The 21660-nt window shown below is 43.9% G+C and overlaps 1 protein-coding gene across 1 annotated transcript in view; it reads left to right on the top strand.

Moving 5' to 3' along the window:
- Positions 1 to 21660, top strand: part of NR6A1 (nuclear receptor subfamily 6 group A member 1) — a 62398-nt gene that overhangs the window by 2394 nt on the left and 38344 nt on the right. Inside the window, exon 2 of the mRNA XM_040406277.1 lies at positions 20243 to 20473. Within this exon, the coding sequence (XP_040262211.1) occupies positions 20243 to 20473 (231 nt within the window). The remainder of the gene's footprint in view (positions 1 to 20242; positions 20474 to 21660) is intronic.

Here is a 21660-nt window from a genome sequence, read left to right on the forward strand (position 1 = left end):
TGATCGTGTCATGGATGATATTTATTTACTGGTGGATCATTCACATTGAATATAGATGCTAGGATTGATGGCATGTATTTCTTGGGAGGCTGAAGCCCAGGGCTTCACAATGTTTGAAGAATGTGTATTTTATACTGGTGATGTCACTGCAAAACATATATATTGTATGAGAACATGGAAGGAACCCCACCGTGACCTTTGAAACAATGCCCCCTTTAATGTGAGAAGGGGGAGGCTTTACAGAGCAGAAGCCATAAAATTCTACAGGGTTCAAGATGAGGTTGAGTTGTAAGCTTTGTCATTTTCACACACTGCAACTATGTTTGCTTTAGCACTTGTGCTGCAATGAAGTTGGCCTGCAGAGGTTGCACTAAAGATAAACCCCAGCTTGTGGTCACCACATGTTGTTGTTGTCATCGGTCATGCACCTCCCACCCCAAACTATTTAGCAGTGAAGTATAATTTAATGATTTAGATATCCAAATTCCAAAATGTTTGGAGATGATGTGTGTCCTAAACGTGGTACATAAAATTATTCTAAGTTTTGAACATAACCTCTTTTGGGAATATGAGAAACAAGTTATCTACAGGCAACTTGTACAAGAATAGATAATTATAAAGATGGGCATACTGAAAAAGTGGGAGATATTGAATACTTCTGAAAACAAAATATTACTGAAGTTGGTTGGATAATCCTACAATGATCCTCGCTTCCTCCGGTTGGACAGCTAGGTCCAAACATAGGATATTGTGTTTATCTGACCATAGGACATCCAATGGTACTTGAAGTGCATGTGGCTTTTAGCAAATTTTTGGCTCATAAGATGTTGTGCACCCTTCTAGACTTAAAGGGGTCGCAGCGGTGACCTGCTCCCCCTCTGTCACATGTGACGTGACGCAGGGAGAGTAGGTCACTGCTGCAGTCTGTGATTGGCTGTTGACGGATGTTGTCCTCAGCACACGTGGGAGCGAAACTGCCGGCTCGGGAGCCCAACAGACTGGATCAAGTGAACCTCCCCCTGGGCCAGCAGGTCTGGGCCACTCTTAGAGTTGGATAACCCCCTTTAAGCTGTCAGCCGAATATTCATTTGGCCGATATCTATTCCTCCCAACATGTGCATGTTTGGTTCAGCTAACATCTATTCCTCCTAACTCCACCATATACATACATGCATGCTTGGCTTGGCTGACATCTATTGCTCCCGACTCCCCCATACACATACTTGCATGTGTTTTCAGTGGCAAAAGAGGAGATAACGCTGGCAGAAAAAGAGAGCCCCCCTTACACATGAGATAGTTGGCAGTTTCTTGCCAAAATTGGCGGGGGCGGGCAACAATAAGCAAATGTATATGGGGTGTCCTATAGCATTGCCTCAGGTTTAATATGACTCATATACTACAATGGGTACCAACCCAATATATGCACAAATTACAACTACATCTTTATTTTGTCATCCTTAAAACCTTATAAATGTGAAAAAAAGGAAAATCATGTGTAAAGGGCCAGTCCCCTTATCTCCCCTGACGAAGCCACACATGTGGCAAAATATGTCGGGAGGGGTGGTGTAGTGCATTTAGTTTTAGGGAGAGGACAGTGGAGGGTTTAAATCAATCAATACAGGGACAGTGAGAGGGCATATGTGCAATAGTAGGTGTATGATATAGAACCCTAGTGCCTGCATTGTGTATCAGTGTGCTTGATCTGGTAGCCACATTGTGTCGGACTGAGCAATGTAGGCTTGTGTGAAAATGTATTCAGCAGTGTGCGTTTAGAATATGCAAGGCAGTTGACAAGAGAATGCAGCTTAGGCTACTTTCACACTCGCGTTTTGGGCGGATCTGTCATGGATCTGCAAAAACGGACCTGTTACAATAATACAACCGCATCCGTCATGAACTGATCCGTTTGTATTATCTGTAACATAGCCGAGACGGATCCGTCATAAACTCCATTGAAAGTCAATGGGAGACTGATCCGTTTTCTATTGTGCCAGATTGTGTCAGAGAAAACGGATCCGTCCCCATTGACTTATATTGTGGGTCAGGACGAAACGCTGCAAGCAGTGTTTTGGTGTCTGCCTCCAGAGCGGAATGGAGACTGATCGGAGGCAAACTGATGCCTTCTGAGCGGATCCTTATCCATTCAGAATGCATTTGGGCAAAACTGATCCGTTTTGGACCACTTGTGAGAGCCCTGAACGGATCTCACAAACGGAAAGCCAAAACGCCAGTGTGAAAGTAGCCTTACAAGAATAATGAAGCTGCATGAAAACAGACTGTCGGACAATGTGGTCTATCTGAGCAGCACTGACATTTAATAGAATTATCATGGTTATAGAATAGCATTGGTAGCACATATCTCCGACCACGTACAACTGGTGTACTTGCACCCCTACCCAATATAATATCTGCTGAGTAGTAGCAGAGTGTATAAAGGAAGCACTACATAGTGTATATAGACTAAGAGGTGTGACTGGGAATAAATACTCATAATAACAATACCACACAAACTAAATAAAAATAGTCTTTATTTAAACACAAAAAGGAGAGTTCATGCACAAATATCTCCCTCCCTCCATATTAATAATAACCATTGGTGACCCTGATCCACTGTCCTCTGATAGTTGTAATTACACGTGATTTTCCTTTTTTCACATTTATAAGGTTTTAAGGATGACAAAATAAAGATGTAGTTGTAATTTGTACATATATTGGGTTGGGACCCCTAAAGGGATTTCTTTTTGGCCAGTTGACCGTTTGGGATTTTGTTGAAATTATCCCGAGGGTCCCATCTAGGGCCTTCAATTTGATATATACTACAATGGCAACACATAAGGTTTATATATGTATTTAAAAGTAGATTGTTGTACTTTGACTTTCAGTCTGTAGATCATTGTGACTTTACCTGTGGTTGTAGCGTCTTTCTCAATGGAGCATAATATAAAATATGACTATAGCAGCTTTGTTAGATTAGACCCCAAGGGAAAGTACAGTAAGTCGCTTCTTTTGTGACTGTATTGCACTGTGGGTGGTCTTCACTCCTGCCTGCTGCTTTATATATACACGTGTAAGCTCAAACATATAGGGGAGAATTTATCAAGACTCCAGAATTCTAAGTTACATTTTTTTTTTACTTTTGTGCTTATTTCTGAAAAATTTTGCAACACTTTGGATTTTTGCATTACTCACCCCAGTTTTGGATGGTGGGTGGAAAAAGTGGATGTGGTTATCTATGCTAATTAGTTTCACTGAAATGTATAGAGAGTGAAAGAACATCTCCAAACAGACATTTTCGACCTAAAAATGCCCTGAATGTATCCAACATTGTGCAGCATTTAATAAATGTGGAGCAAATTACAGCAACGAGGACCCCTGCAAAAATTGCCATTGTGATAACCCCCCCATAATATTTTCAAAGTGATCCCATGTACCCAAAAAAATTTGTATGACATTTTTGCTCCTCCTTCCTCCCCTTTTTACTGTAGCTACCAGAAAATCCACATACTGATATGTATCCCGATGGCAGTGATAGCTTTACATTTCTTTTGGATTGGGAAGAACGGCCTCAAAAATCAAGGTTAAAGGGAATGGTTTGCATAGTAAAGCATGGGGAGCATGGAGAGGTCAATGGTAATGTTGCCTTCACTCCACCCAATACTTTGCAGTATAACACAAGGAGTCCCCATTAATATGCAAAGGACGCAGAGAGCATAGGGTCATGAAATCAATAGGGCCTTGGGAGTCCTTAATAGGGTCATCTGGAATTCCTTCAGGGCCTTGTAAAAATCCTAAGATTCTTATCCTCCAGTTTTCGTTCCAGTTTTTTTTTTCAGTACTGCAAAGTTCAGCTGCCAGGAATGGTAAAGTGAACTAGCTGACATACAGTAATTCTTACTGGAATGTGTGATTCCATCTTAGTAATACGGAAAAGGGCAGAGTTAAGCAATTTTGATGCAGTGGAGACTATTCTGAAACTTGACCATTAGTTAAAAAAAAAAAAAAAAAAAGCACAGCAACTATTTGCACATTGACTTCAGTAAAAAAAAAAAAAAAATGTGGACCTTAGAAATTACGTCCATCATATTACTTTGTCCCTTGTTGAAATTGCCTAGTCTTTTTAGGTCATTTTTCGACATTTGTAGTAACCTATGCAACGTCAGATGTTATACCGGTTATACTATACCCGACCACCCAGTTGCAGTGAAAAATGGTTTTCTAGAAAGGTTGTCCTCTAATACAGGGCAAATTGTAAATAAAAAGGAATGAATTTTGCAGACAAAAGTCTTTTTTTAGCTCGGGCGTGGTCTTCTCAGATAGATGACATTTTGGACAGTGACATGTATGTCTGTGTATATATAGGAACCTGAGTACTCATTGGTCAAATTTGAAACGACTTCTGCAGCACTACCAACCAATGAGCATAGATATTCAATGGTTACCAGCCAACTGTTATCACATCCAATCCACACTAGATCCTTTGTTCGTAAGCCTGTTCATCTTGGCCATATACAGTGAGACAACCACCCAAAGTTGGGTTAAAATGTTGTCTTCTAGGGGAGTGGTCATCACAACAAAGACCTTCAGTATCTAAAGTATATGGTGGAATCGTAAAAGTATTTGGTGGAATCGTAAGTCTTTCTTAGAAAAACTAGTCTGGATAATGGAGTGGTCTCCACAAAGAGGTGCTCTTTTGGACAAATGGCATGGTATGTTCAGTGCAGTAGGAACCACTGGCACCACTCCAAGGGAGGATTGGTGAAAACATTCAAAGATGGCAAATGCTTTTTGGCCCCAACAGTCGATGCCCAACAAGGTCTTCAGCTGGTAACAAACATTAGCTTATGCACAGATCCCAGTGTGAATGACTGTCAACAAGTAAATATAGTAGGCTATGAGTATATAGCAACTGAAAATTTATCAGAAGTCTTGTACAGACTTGTATATGTATTTATGGTAGGTATGGGTTGTAGAGTCATGTACGAATAGTTTTGTGTGTCATGGACATTTTATGTTTCTTGCATAAGGTAGTGCAAAACAGTGCACAATCTTTCTATCAGGAGTGTCTTTGAAGTGCAAAGCTGCTGGTGGCTTTCGGGCAAGAATCTGCAACACAACACCCTACAATGTACTGCAGTTTGCATGATTTTACATTCAGTTTCAGTTACCAACTGCTGCCTTCAAACAGCTGACTATACAAGTGTAATACCTTCTACTTGGCTGGCCCATTCTCTGTGTGGCACAATCTGGGACCGTTGTCAAACAAGCATTGTAGGGTATCTTAACATCATAAGTTTTGTTCAGAAAAAGACCACACACACAGATTAAGGTCACATTTGGATGCATATTAAAACACTATTATGATGTGTATCTTACAAATGGAGCATATGTGAAGACAAGGGCTTACTTGTATGTGGCTTCTAGGCAGCATGCATTGCATGTCAGCTCAGCTCATGGTGGCATTATCCAATGCAAGCTTAAGGTCCTTGCTAAAATGTTTTGATAAGTGTTGGACTCATATGACCCAAATACCTGAAGGGCATCAAGATATCAGGGATACCTTGTTCCTTCATGGTTGTTTGGGCCCTGAATTTAGATGCTTGTTGTTCGGGCTGCTCTTGGTGGAGATGGGATCCTTGAATGTTCCTAGATAATAGAGGACACATGATACTCGGCCCATTTGGACTTTTATAATATGAACTTATTTTTGTGACTATATGGTAGGCGCTTTTGCTGTTTAAACCGAAGGATCATGTGCACTTGGTCCTCCTTTTATTTAGTACTATGTGTATTGACCTCTACATGAAGTTCATTGAACTGTAAGATGTAAATTTACACCTCAAATAAAACTCCTAACATTTTCAGTTCCGACACGCACCTAAACTGAAATAAAACAGAGGAATGTTGCTAGTGATTAGTATATAAGATGCTACTTATTTTAGGTTTAATGTAATCTGTTGTCAATTTCAGAAAGGTTTGTAGATGGCACTAAGACAAAAGACAGTGACAAATCCAATAACATGGTATGCCCTATATTTTATCTGATAAAGCATTGCAGAAGATTAGAAAATTCAGGGCTACAAAGCAAAGGAGCAGGAATGGAGGATTCTTCTAAGTCAGATGTTCAAACAGATTAACAGGGTTGTCTCAGTGATCTGCAACCGGAGCATTCCTCTCCTGACGACTCCCAGCCCTAAACAACCTCCCCGAAAGGCCGTAAATAATGTGCTTATAATTGACATCAACAAACCGAGCAGGCATCTTCACAAGACTGTAGCCTAATGCTCCAGATACTGACGCAGCCTTCATTTATGTGCACCCTATGGTGAAAGGGTAAAGATACCGTATATACAGCTCAGCATTGCAAAAATTACGTCTCTTCACTTTCTGCTCATGTCGGTATGTGCTGCATTGGTATCCTGTACATAGGTGGGTCCTGACAATATCAATATATATATATTATTTTTTAGATTGTGGCATGCACTTTTTTGTTTTTGTGCTCTGCTTGAAAAAACGCAAGCGGTAGCGTTTGTTAAATTTTTAATGGCTTTTATGGATATTTTTTTCCCACTGAATTCTTTTCATGCTGCTCAGAAAAGGAATTGACTTTACTGGGGGTACTTTCCTATATATATCTGAAAAAAAACAAAGAATGCATTATACTAAGGCATTTGTTCGGCCAAAAATATCACAAAAATGCATAAGAAACATACAAAAGTTGGCACAGGTCAGGCATTTTTGGATGCATCCTAAAGAAATAATATTGATGGAGTTTAGGGGTGTATCTCTACATTAGTCAAGAATACAAGGAGTGACCCCCCCCTTGTGTTAGCTTTTACGGTGGCCATATTGGTTTCAATGCTAAATATAATTTCTAACTTGAATTCACAGCAGAGGACATTTTTAAGAGCCTGACTCCATAGTTCATCTTTTTAACTTTTAGGAGGAAATACACTCTTCAATATTCTTGTGGGAGCAGTTGACCTCGAAAGCATCCACTGTCTAAGTAAATAGAGTTGCTCTTGTGTATGTTGGCTCGAAAAGCCTTGATGAGCAAAACTGAACTTTTTCCCATTCATTCAGAATTTTTGTCCAGGGTTCAGGAAGCTCCTCTGTCTTTCAGTGACCCCACGTCTCCATTCAGGCTTTATGGTGACCAGGTTGTCCTCATCTGTACAGTAACATTGAATAGATCGCCTCCTGGAATGTCGGACTATTGATCCACACCATTGTCCACACTCTGCTCCTCCCTTGATATAAATAGCTCACAGTGACAGGTTTGTGACATTTTTGCCTTTTTGAAAGGAATTCCACAAACCCACAGCTTCCTTGCCTTTTATTTTAGGAAAATTAAAATGTCTTCCAAATAGTGGGGGAAAACCTGATAAAGATGTCATGATACCTGATCAGACCCCATGGATAGGTCATGACTTCCTTTTCATAGTAGTAAATAAACAATGAGATAGAAGGCACATTTATACACAGTATATCACACATAATTCCATCCAAATATTATTCCAGTACAATGGGGCAGATGTACTAATCCTGGCTAAAGATAGGTCAGATTTATCTGACACTGATACATGTTAGGACATCTTTAGAAGCATGTCTAAATTTCCACCAGCTATTTCTTGGCTTGCTTCATTTTGGGGAAGTTTGGCACGATAAGTATCTCAGGCCACACTTCTTTCACACTAAACCCTGCTCAATTCACAATGAGCCACATCTCTTATCGATCGAGGCGCAAAAGATGTTTAAAGCACATAATAGATGTGATGAGCATCATGGATGTGCGTTTTTAGTTTTTTTTTGTGTGCAAATTTAGTCAGAATTGAGGCACAATTATATGTTCTTTTTACAAAAATTTGCCAAGATGATCAATGTGTCCATTGCAGTAGACTTGAAAGGTCTATGAGCAGGTCGATATTTGATGGTCATTTAAAGGGCATCTCTGGGATTTTTATATTGCTGGCCTATCCAAATCAACGAGGGAGGCGAGTCCCGATTCTCGGCACTCCCTACGATAATAAGCTCTTGTGCAGTTGTTGTGGGGCTGGAACTAAACACCTCCATCCATTTTGTAGTAGATGGAGCTGGTTCCTACTCCCGTTGAAGTGGATAGAGCTTTGTAGTTGTTTTTGCCAGATGATATTCCTAAGGATAGGCCATCAATGTAAGAATCCTGGAGAACCCCTTTACTCCACATACATAAGGCTGGCATTATAGATGCGCATCCTGTTCAGTCGCACACCGCTTTGGCAGATGAGGCTTGTGGTTACCATGTACCCTAATATATGGTGTATTATGTAGGCATTGCTGTTGGGGTACCCTCACACATACGGTAATTTGGAAAAATTTGATGCAAAATCTGTATATCTTACATGATTTCAAAGCAGATTTGTTGTGGAATTGCTACTGATTTCACATGTCAGCGCAATGCAAGATGTGAGATCCGTTGCAGTGTCTGTATCTAAGCATGCAGATTTTGCATCGGATTTGTCCATATAGCACGTTGCGGTTACTGTAGGTCAGTATTGTCAATGCTATACACTGCCTCTGTTACATCCTTTCTGTTCTAATGTCATTTATGTATAGATTGAAGCTGCCCCTGAAAACCTATGCATGTTGTAGACCAATAAATATTCAGTTAGTTCTGAAGCCTATAAATTATGAGCGTCACCACGGGTGGTTCCCAAGGGTCATTAGGGGAGGAAGGGGTTACAGCCATTGCTGTTATGCATGATGTGTCTTCTATACGTTTCAGTATTACATTGCCCTTTTAAATATCATTCAGGAAAAGCTGTTGACATAATTTGTGTAAAGAGGAGTATTACTAATTGAAAGATCACACATGTAGCTGAGCTGAATGTGTCAGCAAACTCTTTGGGATGCAATGTTTTGTTAACCACTTGTAATATCATAGGGGCAACATAATCCTCTCTGCTACATCTGTATTTTTCACAGTCGGCCAGAAAACTTATTCATTTGCTGCTCTCGTGGGGATTACAAAGTGATTTCCTATCCATAAGCATGCTTGGCATGGCATCAAATCCAATGTACCCCTACTGCTTTGACATTTTACCAAGCCATGCGCTGATGTATTAGGATTGCGTATGTCACCAATTCTATCTTAATTTAATCATTTCCAAGTGTCAGGGACACCATAATAATGAGGATATACATATGTATGTATTGCAAAAACTGCAATATGACCAGGGGTGGGATTCAAAGTTTTAACGACAGGTTCCCTACTCAACCGCGGAAACGCGTCGTCATGACACGTTTACATATACATACACCATAAATATGCCACACACATACACCATATACATGGTACACATACATAAATACACCCTATATACACTACACACACATACCACCCAACTTTTAATAAACCTAAGGAGCCATGACGATCACCCTGACGAAGGCCGCGCAGCTTGGTTTCGGCTAGAGAGGTCCGATCCGGATCATCATAGATGAGACCCAAAGCTTCGAAAAATTAATCTACCGACCGGAGAGACTGCGATCAGGTTGGCAGAGAAAAAGCCCATGGCTGCGCATCCTCCTTAAAGGAAACCGGTCATGTGGGTATTTGATTATAATATAACTCATTATATACAATCATTAACTATTAAAAAGTGCCTTAGATGTATTCACTTACTGGTGTGACAGATGGTTACCTCATAATATACACACAAAGATGCCGCATGCTAATGAGCTGATTTGAGTCCAGCGTGACTTCTAACTTTGATATGAGTCCAGCGTTTTTCTATTCAGCGGTGTAGCCACTCCCCTATTCACTTGTTCAGAAGCTCAAAATCCCGCGCATGCGCGCTGTCTGATCAGTGTAATGACGCACATTCATAGCTGAAAGTAAACTGGGCATGCGTCGGCTCATCCTCACTTCCGGTGGACCAGTAAAAGCAGGAGTTATTTGGCGGGCAGAGTGTACATCTCGGGTAAGCGTTCTCCTGCTTGACTTGTACTGGTCCACCGGAAGTGAGGATGAGCCGACGCATGCCCAGTTTACTTTCAGCTATGAATGTGCGTCATTACACTGATCAGACAGCGCGCATGTGCGGGATTTGTGACCAGAAATAAAATAAAGGAGCTGTAGATGATAAAAGGGGCGTGGTTTATTACATAATTCATTTTAATAATTGGCAGGGGGGGGGGGAACATGGAATGCAAAGGTACTATATTACTAAGGTAAAAAAAAGGGGGAGAAATAGACTATTGAAATTAGTAATTATAATAAGGGCTAGTTTGTTCATGGGGTGATAAACACATGACAGGTTCCCTTTAAGCAAGTAAATAACCACACCGACTCGCTGTTTCTCATCCACAGATGAGTGTGGACGTAGCCTAAAATACAGTTTGCACGCCTCCCTAAACAAAATTAAATTATCACTTTCCCCAGAGAATCTGTCTGGGAGGGCAAATTTATGCTCCAGATAGGCCTGGTCTCCACCACTACCACCAGGACCAGCAGCATCTGCAAGACGGTCGTGCGGAGGTCAGCTACCTCCAAAGACAGCCCCTGCAGCTGACCTGCCAGTGCAGCAACAGGATACATGGTAGCACACAAACAAACAAAAAATGACGGTTTTGGCAGTTTATAGTGTGGGAGGGAACACCGCACCGAGCACAGGAGGGAAGGGGAGGGAACAGGGAATCGGAGACCTAGGGAAGGAAAATGGACACCACCTAGTGAAAACCCTAACAAAAATCCTGACTGACTACCAGTATGAACAGACCCCAAAGGTAGGTGCGTTCATACGCAGGAATACCTAGAGTCCTATCTAGCCCTATAGGACACTGGTCAGGTACACCATAATAATGAGGATATACATATGTATGTATTGCAAAAACTGCAATATGACCAGGGGTGGGATTCAAAGTTTTAACGACAGGTTCCCTACTCAACCGCGGAAACGCGTCGTCATGACACGTTTACATATACATACACCATAAATATGCCACACACATACACCATATACATGGTACACATACATAAATACACCCTATATACACTACACACACATACCACCCAACTTTTAATAAACCTAAGGAGCCATGACGATCACCCTGACGAAGGCCGCGCAGCTTGGTTTCGGCTAGAGAGGTCCGATCCGGATCATCATAGATGAGACCCAAAGCTTCGAAAAATTAATCTACCGACCGGAGAGACTGCGATCAGGTTGGCAGAGAAAAAGCCCATGGCTGCGCATCCTCCTTAAAGGAAACCGGTCATGTGGGTATTTGATTATAATATAACTCATTATATACAATCATTAACTATTAAAAAGTACCTTAGATGTATTCACTTACTGGTGTGACAGATGGTTAGCCTCATAATATACACACAAAGATGCCGCATGCTAATGAGCTGATTTGAGTCCAGTGTGACTTCTAACTTTGATATGAGTCCAGCGTTTTCCTATTCAGCGGTGTAGCCACTCCCCTATTCACTTGTTCAGAAGCTCAAAATCCCGCGCATGCGCGCTGTCTGATCAGTGTAATGACGCACATTCATAGCTGAAAGTAAACTGGGCATGCGTCGGCTCATCCTCACTTCCGGTGGACCAGTAAAAGCAGGAGTTATTTGGCGGGCAGAGTGTACATCTCGGGTAAGCGTTCTCCTGCTTGACTTGTACTGGTCCACCGGAAGTGAGGATGAGCCGACGCATGCCCAGTTTACTTTCAGCTATGAATGTGCGTCATTACACTGATCAGACAGCGCGCATGTGCGGGATTTGTGACCAGAAATAAAATAAAATAAAGGAGCTGTAGATGATAAAAGGGGCGTGGTTTATTACATAATTCATTTTAATAATTGGCAGGGGGGGGGGGAACATGGAATGCAAAGGTACTATATTACTAAGGTAAAAAAAAGGGGGAGAAATAGACTATTGAAATTAGTAATTATAATAAGGGCTAGTTTGTTCATGGGGTGATAAACACATGACAGGTTCCCTTTAAGCAAGGAAATAACCACACCGACTCGCTGTTTCTCATCCACAGATGAGTGTGGACGTATCCTAAAATACAGTTTGCACGCCTCCCTAAACAAAATTAAATTATCACTTTCCCCAGAGAATCTGTCTGGGAGGGCAAATTTTTGCTCCAGATAGGCCTGGTCTCCACCACTACCACCAGGACCAGCAGCATCTGCAAGACGGTCGTGCGGAGGTCAGCTACCTCCAAAGACAGCCCCTGCAGCTGACCTGCCAGTGCAGCAACAGGATACATGGTAGCACACAAACAAACAAACAAATGACGGTTTTGGCAGTTTATAGTGTGGGAGGGAACACCGCACCGAGCACAGGAGGGAAGGGGAGGGAACAGGGAATCGGAGACCTAGGGAAGGAAAATGGACACCACCTAGTGAAAACCCTAACAAAAATCCTGACTGACTACCAGTATGAACAGACCCCAAAGGTAGGTGCGTTCATACGCAAGAATACCTAGAGTCCTATCTAGCCCTATAGGACACTGGTACTAATGGCAGAGACGAGAGTACCTGTGCCTCCAAAAGGAAGGATGAACAGGAGTCTTCTACAGGCCTAATATAAAGAAAAAGGAAAAGCAACACACAGAACCCATGATTATTTTTCACCCATCCCTTGTCCCTTTCACCATATGCCCCCATAATGTGCCCATATAATATGCCCCCCATAGTGTTCTCCCCCCCAACTCCATAGCGCCCCCATAATGTGCCGGAATAAGATTCACCCATAGTGTCCCCCATAATGCGCCAGTATAAATGCCCCTTCATAGTGCCCCCATAATGTGTCTATATAATATGCCCTCCATAGTGTTCTCCCCCCAACTCCATAGCGCCCCCCATAATGTGCCAGTATAAGATGCCCCCACTGATGTGCCAGTATAAATGCCACTATAATCACCCAAGTGCCAGTAGATGCCCCATAGTGTCCCCCATGATGCACCCAGTAGATGCCCTCATGGTTTCCCTTATAGTAATGCACTTAGTAATGCACCCAGTAGATGCCCTCATGGTTTCCCTTATGATGTGCCAGTAGATGCTCACATAGTGCCCCCCATGATTTGCCAGTAATGCCCCTATAGTGTCCCCCATGATGTGCCAGTAGATGCCCCCATGATGTGCCAGTAATACCCCCACAGTGTCCCCCATGATGTGCCAATAATGTCCCCTGTAGATGCCCTTACAGTGTCCCCATGATGTGCCAGTAGATGCCTCCATAGTGTCCCCAATGATGTGCCAGTAATGCCCCCAGTGTCCCCCATGATGTGCCAGTAATGTCCCCTGTAGATGCCCCCATAGTGTCCCCCATGATGTGCCAGTAGATGCCCCCATAGTGTCCCCCATGATGTGCCAGTAGATGCCCCCATAGTGACCCCCATGATGTGCCAGTAGATGCCCCCATAGTGACCCCCATGATGTGCCAGTAATGTCCCCAGTAGATGCCCCCATGATGTGCCAGTAATGCCCCCATAGTGTTCCCCATCATGTGCCAGTAATGCCCCCATAGTGTCCCCATCATGTGCCAGTAATGCCCCCATAGTGTCCCCATCATGTGCCAGTAATTCCCCAGTTGATGCCCCCCTCATGTGCCAATAATGCCCCCAAAAAGTGTTCCCCATCATGTGCCAGTAATTGCCCCCATAGTGTTTCCCATCATGTGCCAGTAATGCCCCCATATTTTCCCCCATCATGTGCCAGTAATTCCCCCAGTTGATGCCCCCTCATCATGTGCCAGTAATGCCCCCATATTGTCCCCCATCATGTGCCAGTAATGTCCCCATAGTGTCCACTGTCCACCATCATGTGCCAGTAATTCCCCCAGTTGATGCCCCCATAGCGCGCCACATAAAAGAAAAAAAAAACACTAATACTTACCTCCATGCTGGCAGCGATGCAGGCCTCTTCTGGCCTGTGTCCCGCGCAGTACAAATCTCGACTCAGGCGGACGCGTTGATGTCATCGCTCCGCCTGCGCCAGCCTCTGATGGGCTGCAAGCCTAGTGCCTGCAGCCTATCAGAGGAGCAGGAAAGGGAGACGCCTATCCCTTACTCTGCTGCAACATTAACCTGTATCGCTCATCTCTAGTGGTGGCCTTGCGGTTCGACCGACGGTCGTTTCGCGGCAAACTTTGCGCATTCGCCGAACATGCGAACATATGGCGATATTCGTGCCTGCCATATTCCTTTACATTGTGAAGAACTTTGACCCACGACACATCCATCAGGTGGTACAGGACAGCCAAGTGAGACATTTCAGCACATGGACATACCCCCTACCTTATAAATAAACCTGATCTGGCCGCCATTTTACATTCAGTGTTTTGCCAGTGTAGGGAGAGGTTGCTGTGTGGAGCAAGGACAGACTGTTTGGGACACCAAACACTAACTAATAGGGCCACAAAAGTCATTTTAAGGACTGGTATAGGTGTGCTATCGATATGTGTGATACACAGAGGGGTGCGATATACTTATAATATACTTTCTAACATAGAAAGTATATTGTAGTGCATTTGTATTGTGCAGCAGTTGTGTGCGGTTCTGCTGGGATACCGCAGCTATATAGAGGGACAAACGCTATTGGAACAAATCATTTCTACTGGTGTGATTTACCAGTTGCCCCCCAAAAAACTGATTGAAGCAGGAGTGTGATATACCTATAATATACTTTCTATATAGTGCATTTGGGTAGTGCAGCATTTGTTTGCAGTTTTGCTGCGTCTCAGCAGCTACACAGAGTGACAAACGACATTGGAACAAATCATTTCTACTGGTGTGATATACCAGTTGCCCCCCAAAAAATTCCAAAAAAAAAGGTGGCCTACAGTAAAATTGTTATTCAGTGACCGCATAATGAACCTCGAGCCACATAATCACAATTTCTTTTATGTCAGGTGAATGCCTCATTTTTAAGGGTCGTACTCTTGTGGTCTAAAATAAAAAAATTTCTAGGCTCCAACAGGGCACATTTCAGAGAATTTCCCTTTAAGACACATAAAAATAGCCCCTAATTGAGATACGTATTTTTTGTGGGAATTTTTGCCATTGGTCCCCCTCTGGTATGTCACTGTCCATGTTGTGGGACTATTTGTGCACTTCTACTAAGTATTTGGTGGCTGCAAATATGACCTGAAGGTTTTTCAGGTTCGCCTGCCATTAAAGTGAATGGGGCCTGCTGCGAACCGTCCCGGCCAATGTTCGTCCTTCACTACTCCTCTCCCCCTGACCTGCTGCTGGGCTCCGGATCGGGATTCAGACAGCAACACGGTTCTCTGATTCAGCTGTAATTTTAACAAACGGATCTGGAGAATCGGTTGAATCCCATGCCTGAATATGACTACAAATCTGCCCTATAGCAGCCCTTCCCAAGCCCTACCGTATAACTCATTAGCATGGTAAATGGATTTCTCAGAGTTTCACTTACTGGATGATATCTTTGTATTACACGTGCTGATTTTTCGACAGATGAGCGCTCGTAGTAACGCTAGTTAGCGATAGTCTGGCAGTGTAATACTGCCGCCGATGAATGAGCAAACTCGATCATCGGACAAGCCAAATCTTTTGACATGCAGGCGGCAGATCGTGCTGTCTAATAATGATCTGCTGCCGGCAAACCACTATACGGCATGGAGACAAGCGATTGCTCCTTCCTATGCGATAATAGCAGTGGTCTCCTCCGCTAGTGAGCAGGCGATTGCCAGGAAGGAACGCTTCCCTCCCGACCATCGTCTGCCACCTCACTCTGTGTAATACAGCCTTAAGCGAAAGGGGTTATCCCACAAAAGGTAATGCTATGCGATGAATAGAACATTCAAATGAATTTTTATTGCACTTTAGGTGCCATGAAAATATTGTAAGGAGTTTTAAGTATGTTACACTTTCCTGTCTGGTGGCGCCCCCTGCTGGTTATCCTCCTGGTCCACCTTCTCCTGCATTCAGAGGTGGACTGACATGCTCAGTAGCTTCCCTGCTCCCTTCTTCTCCCCCCAGTGCTGGCACAGTGAAATGGTCTAGACCCCTTTCATTCATTGACCCCTACTTCTAAATTCATAGAAATAAATAGCTCTGTCTGTCTCTAGACAGCGGAGAAGGAAATTGTGGGGGCGTGACATACCATATGTATCTCTGGGGCTGGATGTGAGGGACTAGTATGTATGAGGGGGGGGAAGGGTTTAACAAGAGCTAATTAAAGTGCATTCTGGGAGATGTAGGTGCTTGATGAGCTGCTGCCCACCCACAGAAAGGGAAGAAAGTCCTACTATATTTAGGGGGTGCTAGATCTCCTTACGGAGAGCACCATAATCAAATCGAGGAGTCTTATAGGCCAGGCAGTGCTCCTCTGGAATTCTGGGAAGAAGATATGCAAATTAGTTATATATACTGTATATATGTGTGGTGATTTCAGCCTATCTACACGTTTGTAAGGTTTGTACCATGGGTTTAGTGGTCTTTTAATATGCTAAACCCTTAACCCTTCAGTTCCCAGAGATGTGTCTCCCCCTCTCTACTGTGTGGAAGAGGTTAAAGTTGTTTCCCGCCAGCTTTTATCGCTCGTCAGATAGAACAGAGAAATGTAAATTGAATGTCCGCGAGCGAGAAGAGCTGTCATGTGAGATTTGGGATCGTCTGATGGTAACTTTCCCACTGCGACAGAATTGGGCTGCCGACTCTGTGAGCACAATCCTACTTGGCGGGCCGTCATTTTCAGGGACGGAGATGTCAGACGAAGAGAGGAAACTGCCAGAATGATGACTGGAGCATTCTAGTTCGTTAACCTAGATGTATCCTCATTATCTTGGATCTGCGTTTAATCTTAAATCATGCTTCACATTGCAAGTCACTTAAAATAAGTCTCCTTAAATGTATCTCAGCTCCTTGTCTCACAGGAGGGTTTGTGTGGAAAAATCCACTTGTCTGGGTAGAAATCAGGATTTTCATTGAATCCTGGTTCAAACTATCATAAAATCAGCCAGAAGATGAATAGGGATTATGGGTCATTCCCTTCTGGTAATTTCGTATAATTAGCAATAACCTGATTCGGCACCATGGCTTTTAAGGTATGATATTAAGGTATAATATAATTTTACATTAAGGCACTCTAACTCCACTCAATGCCTATGTATACATGCTCAACCCTGCAGAGTCCCCTTAGTGCCCCACACAGTAGTTATGCCCCCTTAGTGCCCCCACACAGTAGTTATGCCCCCTTAGTGGTCCTACACAATAGTTATCCACCTTTAGTTCCCCCTCACACAGTAGTTATGCCTCCTTAGTGCCACAAACAGTAGTTTTTCCCCTTTAGTTCCCCCTCACACAGTAGTTATGCCCCCTTAGTGCCATACACAGTAGCTATGCCCCCTTAGTGGTCCTACACAATAGTTATCCACCTTTAGTTCCCCCTCACACAGTAGTTATGCCTCCTTAGTGCCCCCACACAGTAGTTATGCCCCCTTAGTGCCCCCACACAGTAGTTATGCCCCCTTAGTGCCACACACAGTAGTTATTCCCCTTTAGTTCCCATTCACACAGTAGTTATGCCCCCTTAGTGCCACACACTGTAGTTATTCCCCTTTAGTTCCCCCTCACACAGTAGTTATGCCCCCTTAGTGGTCCTACACAATAGTTATCCACCTTTAGTTCCCCCTCACACAGTAGTTATGCCTCCTTAGTGCCACACACAGTAGTTATTCCCCCTTAGTTCCCCCTCACACAGTAGTTATGCCCCCTTAGTGGCCTTACACAGTAGTTATGCCCCCTTAGTGGCCCTACACAATAGTTATCCACCTTTAGTTTCCCCCTAACACAGTAGTTATGCCCCCTTAGTGCCCCCAACACACTGCAGAATGCCACCTTAGTGCTCCCTCACAATTATGTACTGTAGCTATGTCCCCTTAGTGCTCCCCTTACAACAGTGAAGCCTGTACTGTTATTAAAAAAACAAAAAAAAAAAAAACACGCACCTAGCCCCGTTTCCCCGATGAGTGGAACACACAATACACACACCATACTCTCCCCTGCAGCAGGTCTGCTGAGCACAAGAGCTCACAGGCCGAGGAATGATAATTCCCTGGCCTGTGCGCTCTCTTATTCAGCCCAGCAGGTATGATGACACCAACATAATTGCACCTCAGGATTCAGAGACCGTTGAAAGCAGTACATGCCTTAACCCTCCGGGACCAAAATCTGAAACCGTTGGGAGGTACATAGACATGTTGGGTGGTCCCAGTGAGGAGACTGGACATAACACTTATAAGACTCCAGTATGGATCACAAATCACTCTAGGAATTATTTGAGCAAGAAGTGAATGATCGTGGAGACTTGCTGCCTATTAAATACCGCCAGTCAACAGGATAACCCCTATTAAACAAGGCAAACTGCCTGGGTTGCCCCTGCTGATTACAACAATAACTGACTTAAAGGGGTTGTCCCACGAAAACTATTCCACATTCCAGCACCTCGATCTGAATACTTTTGTAACTGCATGTCATTAAATTTTGCATAGCCACTTAGCTATTCAATAAAATATATCTGTATAGCGGCACCTGCTGTTTTTTCTTATTATTTCTTTAACCTGCTCACTGAGAAGGACGCACATGCTCAGTTTCATCCTACAACTGCCTCCTGAGCTGTGATAGGGAGAGCTGAGACACGCCCCCTGAGCTGCAGCAGAAAAGACACGCCCCCTGAGCTGTCGGCTTGATATAAATCTAGCAGAACAATGAATGGTTCTAGCTTTGTTAGAAAGGGTATTGTCATGTCCTATATGATGTCTGATTTTCATTTTTACATTAGTCATGGAATAACCCCTTTTAAAAAAAATTGTTGTGGTATACCCAAGCAAAAAAAAAACTCATTCTATATGCAAATGATGCTTCTGTGCACTGAGGGGTGAGTCATAGCCCCTCAGGTCATCCTTTCAGCACTGGCCATGCCCCTCAGTGCACTTAAAGGGGTTGTCCGGGTTCAGAGCTGAACCCGGACATATGCCCATTTTCCCCCCGGCAGCCCCCCTGTCATGAGCATCGGAGCAGTTCATGCTCCGATGCTTTCCTTTGCCTTGCGCTGAATCGCGCAGGGCAAAGGCATTTTCTGGAGTTCCGGTGACGAACCACTGATGGGCAGGCTTTAGCGCTGCCCTAGCCTGTAAAACTACTAGGGCAGCGCTCGGCAGTGTTATTGTAAATAAAAGAGCCCTTGCCCTGCACAATCCAGCGCAGGGCAAGGGAGCGCATCGGAGCATGAACTGCTCCGATGATAACATCAGGGTGCCTGGGTGAAATTATGGGTATGTCCGGGTTCAGCTCTGAACCCGGACAACTCCTTTAAGCTCATTAGTTTTCCACTGCTGGACACGCCTCTTAGTGCACTGAAGTGCTCATTTGCATAAATACAAAAAAAAAAAAATTCTTGGGAATGTAGCAATTTTTGCAAAACAGATATCCTTTTACTCAGCGGAATCAACCCTGTATGGGCATTTTTTTTATTTGAAGACACTTCGGGCAATCGCTACAGCGATCACCAGTGATCAGTGTGGTAACCTGGCAGCAAGTGTTCACTTTCCCTGCAGCACCCCCACAGGTGAATTGATGCATTACATAGTTCCCACTGAATTTAGTAGGCTGCGTGTCTAATCCACGGACATGCCAGGTCCTCTACAGCGAGATGCTCATTGTGGTCCCTCTCCTCTTTGCCTATTAGATTAGTTTTGGAAATAGGAGCTCCCCATAATTAACTAATTATCTTTGCTGGATTTTGCTGTGCACAGATTATAGGCTGGTGGATAGCTTTATTAAGGTGGAGATGCTTCATTTATGTGTTCATGTACCTTATGCTCATTAATCCTGTACATCAGGATTTCAGGAAGTCACTTCTGGTATATTGTCTGTTTCAAATGATTAGCTGTAGATAATGCGTAGATGGAGGACACTATCTACTGGAGTAACCAGCCCTGGAACTGTGGACACAGCTTAATCGGTTGTCCAGGAATAGAAAAATAAGGCAACTTCCTAAAACAGCGCCACGCCTATCTGCAGGTTGTTTGCGGTATTGCAGTTCAGCCCCAGCCATTCCAATTGAGCAGAGTTGCAAGACCACATACAACCCAGGGACAGGGGTGGTAATGATTTTGGAACAAAGCAGCCATGTTTTCCGTTCACCCTGTACAATCTCTATGGTGGACATGACTGATATACTTCCCCCCCCCCCCTCTCCTCATTGTAATCTTCTTCCTCTCTTCCGTAGATGACCGCGTTGACCAGAGAGCGTGCCTTATCTGTGGGGATCGTGCCACGGGCCTGCATTATGGCATCATTTCTTGTGAGGGCTGCAAAGGATTCTTTAAGCGCAGCATCTGCAATAAGAGAGTATACCGCTGTAGTCGGGACAAGAACTGCGTCATGTCGCGCAAGCAGAGGAACCGCTGCCAGTATTGTCGCCTCCTCAAGTGCCTCCAAATGGGGATGAACAGGAAAGGTAATGGAGATGTGTGTACTGTGCAGTTCATGAATGAATTTCTTAGTAGATAGTATGTGTATAAGCTGAGGAGCAGACACCCCAATTTTCCAGAGTTCTAGTTACTGGTCACCGGCCCCAAATTATTGCCTTAAAGGGGTTATCCGATATCTAAAATATCCCCCCCCCCCCCCCCAATGCCCGGTTCCCTTGTATGGATTATACTAACCTGCTCCCAGAGACCCGCGCTGCACTGGATCCCTGCCGCCACTTGGATCAAAACATCCGAAGACAGGGGAGCAACCAATAGCAGGCCGCGACGGAGGCCGGTCACCTTCGCGGCTTGCAATTGGCTGCTCAACCATTCGGCCAACTGCTTTCTATGGTGTATGGTCCGCTTAAAAGGGGTCCTCCCATCTCATACGTAGGTGGCATACATTGCTAGGATATGCCACCAATGTTAGATAGGTGCGGGTCTAACCTCAGGGACCTGATCCTATCTCCAGAACGGTCGCCAACAAATGGAAGTTCTGAAGATAAGTGAATGGAGAGCTTCCAGTGCATGCACCACCACCTCTCCATTCACTTCTATGGGACTGCTGGAGATTTCTATTGAAATTCCTATAAAAGTGAATGGAGGGTGGCCGCTATTGTGCAGTTCGCTAATTAGTGTTCCATCACCTTGGGGAGATAAACGCACATTCCAGAAGTGTGACCCCCGCACTAACATTGGTGGTATATCCTCCCAATATCCATTGGGGACAGCATGATGCTAATGTCTGTAAACACTGCGGAATATAGTAGCGCCATATAAGTGCATAAAAATAAAAAAAATCTCTCCTTTCCACTAGATCCCCAACAATAACGTGAACGGGGGTCCTGTGCCCCCCCCCCCCCCATATGAATGAAGCGGCAGGTGGAGCATGCACTCTGCTGCTACGTTCTTCCGTTCTTCTCTGTGGGACTGCTGGATATAGCGGAGTATAGTGCTCGGCTATCTCCTGCAGTCCCATAGACTTTGAATAGGGAGGTGGTGCACATGCTTAACCAATCTTGGGAACGTTGGGGGTCCAGTGGTCAGATCCCAATGATAAGTTGTCCCCTGTGCAATGGAGTACCCCTTTAAGTGAACACAAAAAATGTCCTTACGACCGTAATACTAAATATAATAATCCCTATTATTATGTCTTTGGTCTGTGGGAGGAAAC

The sequence above is a fragment of the Bufo bufo genome, chromosome 8, assembly GCF_905171765.1.
Source record: "Bufo bufo chromosome 8, aBufBuf1.1, whole genome shotgun sequence".
NCBI classification, from domain to species: Eukaryota; Metazoa; Chordata; class Amphibia; order Anura; family Bufonidae; genus Bufo; species Bufo bufo.